At 48.8% G+C, this 11,922-nt stretch overlaps 1 protein-coding gene across 3 annotated transcripts; it reads left to right on the top strand.

The window, feature by feature from the left end:
• Positions 1-2,135: 2,135 nt before the first annotated feature.
• Positions 2,136-7,061, top strand: LOC130244610 (uncharacterized). 3 transcript variants are annotated; one of them, XM_056477112.1, is made up of 2 exons: positions 2,136-3,340; positions 6,532-7,061. In XM_056477112.1, the coding sequence occupies exon 1, from the start codon at positions 2,441-2,443 to the stop codon at positions 3,335-3,337; it is 897 nt and encodes a 298-aa protein (XP_056333087.1). In that variant the 5' UTR covers positions 2,136-2,440; the 3' UTR covers positions 3,338-3,340; positions 6,532-7,061. The 3 variants fall into 3 exon arrangements, with proteins under 3 accessions (XP_056333087.1, XP_056333085.1, XP_056333088.1); XM_056477110.1 differs by having other exon boundaries at positions 6,524-7,061; XM_056477113.1 differs by lacking the exon at positions 6,532-7,061 and having other exon boundaries at positions 2,136-3,147; positions 3,250-4,125.
• Positions 7,062-11,922: the final 4,861 nt, after the last annotated feature.

The raw sequence follows: 11,922 nt of genomic DNA, 5'->3' as shown, positions 1-11,922 counted from the left end.
AACAAAACTGATTGCTACAAACCATTTGAGTTAAACTAATCTATATGAGTATATATAATCTATACTGTGAAATTACTCCTGTTGGGTTTTACAGTGTAGTTTTTTGTAATACATATATGCAAACATATAGACATGCACACAGAGAGGAAATAACAGTAATAATAATAGTTTAATTGTTTTTGTTAACAGCATGAGTTTTTTTCAAGGTTATTGAATGTAATAATTTCTAATTTACATTGTATACTGTATACTAAAAAGATAAATACAAATCTATAAATTAATACAACTATAATATGCAAATGCAATATATAACAGCAGGAAAACTACTAAACCCTTTCAACAAAATGTGCAATGATTCTGAAGTGAAGAACCTAATGTTAAGATATAAAGTGAAGAACCTAATGTTAAGACATAAAACTGAATATTGTACGTCGTGTGTCAAACGGTTTGTGTAATCTACAGTTAACTTGGGAGTGAAAACATAAACACTTAATTATTTAAATAACCTCACATAATTCAAAGTTCCCCTTCGGATGGGGAACTCCAATGCTATGTGGAAACTTCCACTATGGGGGATTTCGTCAGAAACCAATCATTTGAAAGAGTATAAAAACGGGCCAATGAAATGCCAATGAGTTGGCAGCGTCAGCGTGCACAGCTGGCGTCAATGACAATCAGTCATGCTATAAAGACGCAGCCAGTGCCATGCTCGACATCCTTTCACTTTCAGAGCCTTTCACGAGTTTCTGAAAGAGTCACTGAGGGTTTCTCCAAGCTGTATTGCACAGAGAGAGTTCGAGACGCAGTTCTCTCGGTCCAGAGTGTGTATACGAATCGGCAGACGGTCGAGCTGGGTTCCCCCAGTTGTCCCCCGCTCTGCGGTTGGCACTCGGGCAGATCTGAGGGTCACAGTAGGAGTAAATCCGCTGCCCTCGGGCTCGTGGACCTCCCACTCCTGAGCGCGCTCCATCCAAGCTTCGAGCGAGAGAAGCGCTCCATCCTTAGGGATGGTCGCCCTCTCGCTTGATGACACCGAGGACCAGATGTCCATCATTGCATCGGAGGGTGGGCTATTATTATCCGACGAGGATCCGGACCCGCTCCCTCCCTCTGGGGTAGCGAGCCCGGTTCCGGATCCAGAAGCGGATATGGTGGCCGTGCTTTCTCGGGCTGCTTCGGCCGTGGGGTTGGAGATGGTTTATCCCCCAGCTCCGCGGCCGGACCGACTAGATGGGTGCTACGTGGAGGATACTAAGAGGGCGAAGCCTTCTAGACCTCCCATTCCCTTCTTCCCAGAAGTGCACAGTAGGCTCACGCAGTCTTGGAGGGCACCTTTCTCTGCCCGATCTGCGTGTGCCTCCGCCCTCACCACTCTCGATGGTGGAGCAGCCAGGGGGTATGAGGCGATTCCCCAGATCGAGCGCGCCATTGCTGTCAATTTATGTCCGCGTGGCGCCTCTTCCTGGCGGGGTCTGCCTCAGCTCCCGTCCAAAGCATGCAGGTTATCTACCTCCCTCGGAGCCAGAGCCTACAGAGCTGCGGGCCAGGCTGCTTCCGCCTTGCACGCTATGGCCACCTACCAGCGCTACCATGCGCAGGCGCTGGCCCAGCTGCACGAGGGTGGTTCCGACCCAGGCCTGCTCCATGTGCTCCGCACTGCAACTGACTATGCTCTGCGTACTACCAAGTCAGCGGCGTGTGCCCTGGGAAGGTCGATGGCCACACTAGTGGTCCAGGAACGCCACCTCTGGCTTAACCTGGCAGATATGCGCGAAGTTGACAAAGCTCGCTTTCTCAACTTGCCCATATCCCTGGCTGGCCTGTTCAGCGACACCGTGGGTGAATTCACCCAGGAGTTCACCGCGGTGAAAGAGCAGTCGGATGCGATGGGCAAAGTTATCTATCGGCGGTAACGTAAGACCGCTCCCCCCGCCGAGCCATCCACCTCCGCTGCTCCTCGCCGAGGACGCCCGTCTGCGGCTTCAAAATCTGCTCTGGCGCTCCCGCCCGTGCCTCCGGCCAAGCGGCCGTGCCGAGCACCCCGCAGGCATCCAGCGCCCCCGCCCCAGGGCGCCGTTAAGTCCGGTAAACGGACCGCGAAGCGTCCCTGAGACGGGCCATCAGGAGAAGATGCTCGAGTGACGTCACTGCTTCGCTGCGTTTGTTTGGAGTTCGCTGCGTTTGTTTGGAGTTTAGATTCGCAATTTACATTTTTATCTTAAAATACTTCCTCATTCACTAAATATTTATCTCTCCTACTTGGGGTGAACAATCTCCTAACACACTCATACAAACAAATCTACTTTTAAACGTTCTGTTTCTCGAGCATCCGCTTGGTGTTTGTAGCTTTAGCCTGCTAGCACCGCTGGTCAGCTAAAGCTACCAACCCCTTTCACACATTTATTTTCTCACTTTCTGGCTTTGCTCTTCACCTTGTACAATGTCGCTTGCGTGTCTGTCCTTGAGTGCAGGAGAGGCATCGATGGAGGCGCTGGAGCTGGAGCTGGAAGCGGTGGAGTCCCAGATTCGCTCGCTGGAGACGAAGCGAGAGGGCATCAGGGCTCTGCTCTTAACCCGTACTCGCTCGTCTGAGGTAAGTGTCCGATACAACGACAATCTCCCAGTTTCTTCAACCCCGCGTGTTTCTCTGTCCAGGCCCAGCGCACCGAGGACGCGGTGCACCCAGGCGTCGTTCACGCCGACTCCCGGCTACCACGGCCCCTGGGTGCAACCGCGTAAGGTGCTTGCCAGGTCCCGGGGCAGAACGTCTCCTCCTCCGGTGTTCGAGATCCCCACGGAGAACCGCTTCGCCCCTCTCCGCGAGACGGGTCGCGATGTTGCCATCATTGGCGACTCAATCGTCCGCCACGTCCGCTCCACTTCCTCCAAAGGTAACAAAGTACGCACTTTCTGCTTCCCTGGTGCCCGAGTTAAGAATATTTCTGCACAGATACCTACTATCCTGAGCGCTGCCGAGAGCCTCGGTGCCGCCGTCCTCCACGTGGGGACGAACGACACCGGGCTCCGGCAGACGGAGATCCTGAAGAAGGACTTCAGGAGCCTGATCGAGACGGTTCGACGCACTTCGCCCGCCACGCAGATCATCGTTTCTGGACCGCTTCCTACCTACCGCCGAGGAAATGAAAGGTTCAGTAGACTTTTTGCTCTGAATGAATGGCTATTAACATGGTGTGAAGAACAGAAATTGCTCTTTGCCAATAACTGGAATCTTTTCTGGGAGCGTCCTAGGCTTTTCCGCGCTGACGGGCTGCACCCCAGTCGAGCTGGAGCTGAACTCCTGTCGGACAACATCACCAGAATACTTCGCTCTATCTGACTAGTAAGTAAAAATTCACAAAACTCACAATTTAGCCACACAGACTCCTATTCGTCCCACAAAAATAACACTAATGCATACCTAACTAACCACATAGAGACTGTGTCTGTTCCTCGTATTATTAGATCAAGAAACAAACGTACTGTGTGCTCCAAAAATAATCTATTAAGAATTAAACCAGAAAAAACACGAAAAAGTGAAAATACAAATTTCATGAAGCTTGGTCTCCTAAACATCAGGTCACTAGCACCTAAAGCACTTATCATAAATGAAATAATAACAGATAACAATCTTAATGCACTCTGTCTCACTGAAACCTGGCTGAAACAAAATGACTATATTAGTTTAAATGAGGCAACTCCTCCAGGATTCTTATATAAACATGAGGCTCGTCAAACTGGTCGTGGTGGTGGAGTTGCGTCAATCTTTAGTGATATTCTTAATGTTAATCAGAGAAACGGACTTATGTTTAGCTCCTTTGAAGTACTAGCGCTTAATGTTGTCCTTCCAAACACTATGCAAAAACCTATGTTATCTCTCGCTCTAATCACCATATATAGACCTCCAGGACCCTATGTCAATTTTCTAAAGAGTTTTCTGATTTTATCTCTGACTTACTAGTTAAAACTGATAAAATACTAATTGTAGGAGACTTTAACATCCACATAGATGACGCTAACGACACGTTAGGGCTCGCGTTTACGGACTTGCTGGTCTCACTAGGAATAAAGCAAAATGTTATTGGTCCAACTCATCGCCTAAAGCATACACTAGATCTAATTCTGTCTTATGGAATTGAGGTCACTGATGTAGACATTATACCACAAAGTGATGATATTACAGACCACTACCTCTTACTATATAAGCTGTGTTTACCTGAAATTAGCAGATCCGCTCCGATATATCGTCCTAGTAGAACTATTGTTCCATCCACTAAAGATGAATTTATAAATAACTTACCTGATCTTTCTCTACTTCGAAATGCACCCGCAAACGCAAATGACCTTGATGTAGTAACCAGCAGTATGGATGCCATCTTTACTAGCACTTTAAATACTGTGGCACCCATCAAACTAAAAAAGACTAGAGAGAATAAAACTACACCGTGGTATAATAGTCATACCCGCGCTCTCAAAACAGCAACCCGTGCCCTGGAACGTAAATGGAAAAAAACTAATTTAGAAGTCTTTAGAATTGCATACAAAGACAGTATGTCCAGCTATAGGAGGGCTTTAAAATCTGCCAGGACTGAGCACCTCCGCAAACTGATAGAAAATAATCAAAACAATCCTAGATTCTTATTTAACACCATCGCTAAATTAACAAATAATCGGTCATCTTTGGAACAAAACGTTCCACCGCAAATTAGTAGTGATGACTTCATGAATTTTTTTCAGTGATAAAATAGAAGGCTTTAGACAGAAAATAGGAGATATTAAACTTTCTGCACCGCCTTATACTTCAGATCCAGTAAACACGCCTCTGAATCTAAATAACCTACAGTGCTTTAAAATCATACAACAGGAAGAGCTAGACAAAATTATAAATAGCTCTAAATCAGCTACGTGTATATTGGACCCAATTCCAACAAAGTTACTGAAAGAATTGCTACCTGTTATAGGAGAACCTCTTCTTAACATTATCAACTCTTCTTTATCTTTAGGCCATGTTCCAAATCCCTACAAGTTAGCTGTTATTAAACCTATTATTAAGAAACCACAACTGGAACCCAGCAACTTAGCTAATTATAGGCCTATTTCAAACCTTCCATTTATATCTAAAATACTAGAAAAAGTTGTTTCTGCTCAATTATGCTCCTTTCTGCAGACCAACAATGTTTTTGAAGTGTTTCAGTCAGGTTTCAGAGCTCATCACAGTACAGAAACTGCATTAGTGAAAATAACCAACGATTTACTCTTAGCTGCTGACCAAGGGTGCATCTCGCTATTAGTTCTACTCGATCTTAGTGCGGCATTTGACACCATTGACCATGGTATCCTTATTAATCGCTTAAAGTCTACAGGTGTCCAAGGACATGCCCTACAATGGTTTAAGTCATACTTATCTGACCGTTACCAGTTTGTAAATATAAATGGACAGCCTTCACAAATCAGCCCAGTAAAATACGGGGTGCCTCAAGGATCAGTTTTAGGCCCTTTACTGTTTACAATATACATGCTACCCCTGGGAGACATTATTAGAAGACATGGGATCAGCTTTCACTGCTATGCAGATGATACTCAATTATATATTTCAACTAAACCTGACGAGACGTCTAATCTGTCCAAGCTAACTGAGTGTATTAAAGATGTTAAAGACTGGATGACCAACAATTATCTTCTCTTAAACTCAGACAAAACAGAATTATTACTTATTGGGCCTAAATCCTGTACACAGCAGATCTCACAACTCGATCTACAATTAGAGGGATACAAAGTTAGCGTTAGTTCTACTATAAAAGATCTGGGTGTCATATTAGACAGCAATTTAACTTTTAAAAATCATATTTCCCATGTCACAAAAACTGCTTTCTTTCATCTGAGAAATATAGCTAAGTTACGAAGTATGCTATCCATCTCAGATGCAGAAAAGCTAGTCCATGCTTTTATGACTTCTAGGCTGGACTACTGTAATGCTCTGTTTGCTGGCTGCCCAGCATCCTCTATTAACAAACTTCAATTAGTACAAATGCAGCTGCCAGAGTTCTAACCAGGTCTAGAAAATTTGATCACATCACCCCAATTTTATCCTCCTTACACTGGCTGCCTGTTAAGTTTCGTATTGAATTTAAAATATTGCTTCTTACATATAAAGCTCTAAATAATCTAGCTCCTGCTTATCTAACCAATCTTCTGTCTCGCTACAATCCAACTCGCTCTTTAAGATCTCAAAACTCAGGACTTCTGGTAGTACCTAGAATAGCAAAGTCGAGTAAAGGAGGTCGAGCCTTTTCATTTATAGCTCCTAAACTCTGGAATAGCCTTCCTGATAACGTCCGAGGCTCAGACACACTCTCCCAATTCAAAACTAGATTAAAGACCTATCTGTTCAGTAAAGCATACACTTAGTGCACCACTTACGGGGCTTCCACACAGGTTATGCATCTTGCTGATATACACTGTGAACATCAGCTACGCTAATTATTTTCTTTATTCTCCATTTCCACCTGGGGATACTCTTCCCGAGGCCCTCAGACTATGCAGAGTCACTGATTCGATCCAAGACCAACGACGAGATGATCCCAAGGTTTCCATATCCTGGACCTGGCCGAATCCTGAACAACTACTGCGATGGTCATGGAAGAGTGGAGAACATGAGACTGTTTCCTATGACGCTCCAGAGACAGACGAGTCTTCGCTGAGGCCAGCTTCCAGCCTCCGCCACTGAGACTGCAGCTCTGCACAAGACGTTTGGCCAGCGGAGAAATTAAAATGGTCGTGCCCAACTGAGCCTGGTTTCTCTCAAGGTTTTTTTTCTTCACTTCCGCCTTTAGTGAAGTTTTTTTTCCCTCTCCGCTGTCGCCACTGGCTTGCATGGTTCAGGATCTGTAGAGCCGCGCATCGTTGGATTTGCTCTTCAGTGTTTGGACTCTCAATAGTGATTATTAAACCACACTGAACTGAGCTAAACTGAACTGAACTTAAACACTACAAACTTAACTACACTGTTCCTATTTACTGTGACCTTTTATGTGAAGCTGCTTTGACACAATCTACATTGTATAAGCGCTATACAAATAAAGGTGAATTGAATTGAATTGAATTGAATTGAATTGAGAAGAGGGAACTTGCTCTTTCCCCGGCGGAGGGCCGGGCGTTACAAATAACATCAAAGGCGTTTTTCAACGCCATTCAAATCCCAATGAAAGAGCTTTTTTCTCCTTCCCCGGATGTGACAGCCCGAACACTGCCAGTCTGGAACGCTATGCCTTCCAGCTCGCAGGATCGGTGCATTTCGACCGGTCTCCTTTCTCTCCCACTCTCAGCCCCTCCTCTGGAGTTTGGGTGCGAGACGAGAGCGAGCCTCTCGTCTCCTGCTTTCCCCTGGGACCCCAGCGCTCCCCGGGCAAGTCCACTCACTCCATGCTGCCCCGCCGCTGGCACGTCAGCGGTCGTACGGGTGGGGCCACTTGCGAGGGCGCTGCCTGCCTGGTTAGCGAGGGCCAGCCCATCGCAGTGGCTCATCCGTACGATCAGAATCGGCTATGCGATTCAGTTCGCGAAACGGCCTCCCAGGTTCAGGGCGTGTATTACACCAGGGTCAGCCCCGCGTCCGCCCCTGTCTTGTGAGAGGAGATTGCTGTCCTCCTGGCGAAGGATGCAATCGAGCCGGTCCCTCCAGCCGAGATGGAGAGCGGGTTTTACAGCCCGTACTTCATCGTGCCCAAAAAGAGCGGTGGGCTACGGCCAATCCTAGATCTGCACGTTTTGAACCGCTGCCTTCACAAGCTGCGCTTCAGAATGCTTACGCAGAAGCGCATCATCCGTTGTGTTCGTCCTCGGGATTGGTTTGCAGCAATAGACCTGAAGGACGCGTATTTCCATATCTCCATACTTCCACGCCACCGGCAGTCTCTGCGGTTTGCGTTCGAAGGTCGAGCATGGCAGTACAAGGTCCTCCCTTTCGGGCTCTCTCTGTCTCCGCGGGTCTTCACCAAGCTCACAGAGGGTGCCCTCGCGCCCCTTCGGCTCGCGGCATCCGCATACTCGACTATCTTGACGACTGGCTGATTTTAGCCCACACTCGGGAGCAGTTGATTATGCACAGAGACAAGGTACTCCGGCACCTCCACCTGTTGGGGTTTCAGGTCAACCGAGAAAAGAGCAAGCTCGCCCCCGTGAAGAGCATCTCCTTTCTCGGGTTGGAGCTAGACTCGATCACTATGGAGGCGCGCCTCTCACGAGAGCGCGCCGAGTTAATGCTGAACTGTCTGAGAGAGTTCGACAGGAAAAAAGTGGTCCTCCTGAAATCATTTCAGAGGCTCCTGGGGCATATGGCATCCGCAGCCGCGGCCACGCCGCTCGGATTGCTCCATATGAGACCACTACAGCATTGGCTTCACGATCGGGTCCCCAGACGCGTGTCGCCGCGCCCTCACCCCCTGGAGGGAACCCTCCTTCCTACGGGCCGGAGTGCCCTTAGGTCAGGCGTCCAGGCATGTTGTCGTCTCGACAGATGCTTCCAGTATGGGTTGGGGGGCCGTGTGTTGCGTGCATGCTAATGCGGACCTGTGGAAGAGAACCCAGCTGCATTGGCATATCAACTGCCTAGAGCTGTTGGCAGTGTTTCTCGCTCTGCGCTGCTTTTTACCGGTGCTGAGGGGGCAACACGTGCTGGTCAGGATGGACAGCACGGCAACAGTAGCGTATATCAACCATATGGGGGATATACGCTCCCGCCGCATGTCTCAGCTCGCTCGCCGTCTGCTCCTCTGGAGTCATACACGGTTGAAATCGCTGCTTGCTGTTCACATTCCGGGCGGGCTCAACTGTGCGGCCGACGGGCTCTCACGGCAGCTCCTTACCCCGGGAGAATGGCGACTCCACCCTAAATCTGTCCAGCTGATATGGGCGCGCTTCGGGGAAGCCCAGGTCAACCTGTTTGCTTCCGCCGAAAACGCTCATTGCCAGTGTTTTTTTTTTCCCTGACCGAGGGCTCCCTCAGCACGGATGCACTGGCCCACTGCTGGCCTCGGGGCATGCGCAAATATGCGTTCCCCCCAGTGAGCCTACTCGCGCAGTTACTGTGCAAGGTCAGGGAGGACGAGGAGCAGGTCTTGCTAGTTGCGCCTCTCTGGCCCAACCGGACCTGGATATCAGAGCTCTCCCTCCTCGCGACGGCCCCCCCCTGGCGGGTCCCTTTGAGAGAGAACCTACTCTCTCAGGGACAGGGCACCATCTGGCACCCTCGCCCAGATCTGTGGAACCTCCACGTGTGGTCCATAGACGCATCGACTTAGGTAACCTACCGTTGACGGTGGTTAATACCATCACTCAGGCTAGAGCACCCTCTACGAGGCATGCCTACGCCCTGAAGTGGAGTCTATTCACTGAATGGTGCGCTTCTCGCCGAGAAGACCCCCGATCTTGCCAGATCAGTGTTGTGCTTTCTTTCCTTCAGGACAGGTTGGAACGGAGGCTGTCGCACTCCACGCTGAAGGTTTACGTGGCCGCCATCTCCGCTCATCATGATGTGGTGGATGGCGGCCCCGTGGGGAGGCATAACCTCATCATCCGGTTCCTCAGAGGTGCGAGGCGGATGTTTCCACCCCGCCCCCCTCTCATGCCCTCTTGGGATCTCGCGGTAGTGCTAACGAGCCTACGTGGGGATCCCTTCGAGCCACTTGACTCAGTATCCTTGAAGACAGCACTGTTGGTCGCGTTGGCATCGATTAAGAGGGTTGGGGACCTGGAGGCATTTTCGGTCAGTGACTCGTGCCTAGAATTTGGACCGGCCTACTCTCACGTTATCCTGAGACCCCGGCCCGGCTATGTGCCCAAGGTTCCTACCACGGCGTTTAAGGATCAGGTAGTGAAACTGCAAGCGCTGCCCGTGGAGGAGGCAGACCCAGCCCTTGTATTGTTGTGTCCTGTTCGCGCTTTGCGAGTGTATGTGGACCGCACTCAGAGCTTTAGATCCTCTGACCAGCTCTTTGTCTGTTGCGGTGGTTGGCAGAAGGGAAGTGCCGTATCTAAACAGAGGTTGGCCCACTGTATAGTGGATGCCATCTCCCTCGCTTATCAGAGCCAGGGTGAGCCGTGACCCCCAGGGGTGAGAGCGCACTCCACTCGGAGCATCGCATCCTCCTGGGCGTTAGCACGCGGCGCCTCTCTGATAGACATTTGTAGAGCTGCGGGTTAGGTGACACCCAATACATTTGCAAGGTTTTACAATCTACGAGTGGAGCCGGTTTCCTCAAGGGTATTAGGTAACCCTTGGTGATTGAGAAAACAATTCGGTTGAGGTGTCGAAACACGCTTGCTGCGCTATTCTTCCTAACCCGGAGATACATGCGCTTTTTCATTTTTATCAGTTTTGTTCCCTATTTGGCGAACCCTGCAGAGTTCCTCCGAGGCCCCCAGCATCTGACTCAGCGGAGGAGTCAGGTGTTGGCCCGTTACGTTGTTGGCATGCCCGCTGGTCAGCCCGCGTTCTGGGTATAGGTACCTGCTATGCGTGATCCCCGCTGGAGATCCCATATGCTCACTCAGCCACGGTTTAGTCCCCCCTTCTAGGCGGGCTCGTGTCTTCCCTCCCCGCTAACCGTCCTTATGCAAGGACTCCCCATCTCTGGGCTAGTCCATAGGTTGTCACCAGGTCTCCCCTCTGGGTAGCAGGTGAGCTCCGCAGCGTCCTCCCTATCGGGACTGAACGCTTTCCCAACATACTGTCGTATTAGAACCTATTTTACTTGGTTATTGCGACTACCCGAAAAATATAACTGGTCCTGAACAGGTAAGTAAGGTAAGTAAGGGCCAGGGGACACGTTGGGAAGACTGTGTCTCGGGTCTTTGTAGGTGCGCTCGCTCTACTGCGTGGCACACCCTTCGCCAGGGACGCAGTAAGGTTCTTTCATTGTGCCGTTTTCCATAGATTTCCCAATAGTGGAAGCTTCCACATAGCATTGGAGTTCCCCATCCGAAGGGGAACGCTACGGTTACTAAAGTAACCCTTCGTTCCCCGAGGGGGGGAACGGAAATGCTATGTTCCTTCGCCACAACGATTGTCCCTTAGCTGTTGAGCGTGAAAGTCTCTTCAGCTAGAAAAGGATGTCGAGCATGGCACTGGCTGCGTCTTCATAGCATGACTGATTGTCATTGACGCCAGCTGTGCACGCTGACGCTGCCAACTCATTGGCATTTCATTGGCAAGTTTTTATACACTTTCAGATGATTGGTTTCTGATGAAATCCCCCATAGTGGAAGTTTCCACATAGCATTTTCCTTTCCCCCCCTCGGGGAACGAAGGCTTACTGTAGTAACTGTAGCGTTGTCAGGTTTGTCTATGACATGTTAATATACTTTTGTTTTCATTCCTGTGATGCTTGAGTGTACGGGACGCAGAGATGCAGCATATTTGAAGGACATAACTAGGTCTTTCAGCAAGTGGCGTCACACTTAGTGAGATTCAGCAGGGTGGATAATTCAGGACCTGTGCCACCCATAGATGGCCACCAACCAGACACACACACACACACACACACACGCGCACACACACACACAGACACACACACACACACACACACACACACACACACACACGCACACGCACAAGGACAAATTTTGTGATTTTGGAGCCCTAAGCAACTCCAGCCATTGGGGCTCTATAAGTCCTGAAATGCGCCCTTTCTACTTTTATGTAATTTTTTGTTTTGCTGTTTTTTTTTTTTAATCACTCAGTCTTCTTTTCCACGTTTTATCTTAATGTAAGCTTTACATTTTAAATATTTAGATGTCTTAAAATGAATTTACAACAAAAAAAATAATATTATATGTTTTATAAATTTGACTGCTGGACTGTTCCATGATTAAGGTTGGTGGATTTTTTATAATATTACATAACATTATTATAATATTATAATATAA

Source organism: Danio aesculapii, chromosome 17, assembly GCF_903798145.1.
Source record: "Danio aesculapii chromosome 17, fDanAes4.1, whole genome shotgun sequence".
NCBI classification, from domain to species: Eukaryota; Metazoa; Chordata; class Actinopteri; order Cypriniformes; family Danionidae; genus Danio; species Danio aesculapii.
The sequence above is the reverse complement of the archived record's forward strand: the minus strand, read 5'-3'. Positions and strand labels throughout refer to the sequence as shown.

Bases quoted from the DNA above. Each gene is read 5' to 3' on its own strand.
- LOC130244610 (XM_056477112.1), top strand. From the start codon at position 2,441: ATGTCGCTTGCGTGTCTGTCCTTGAGTGCAGGAGAGGCATCGATGGAG.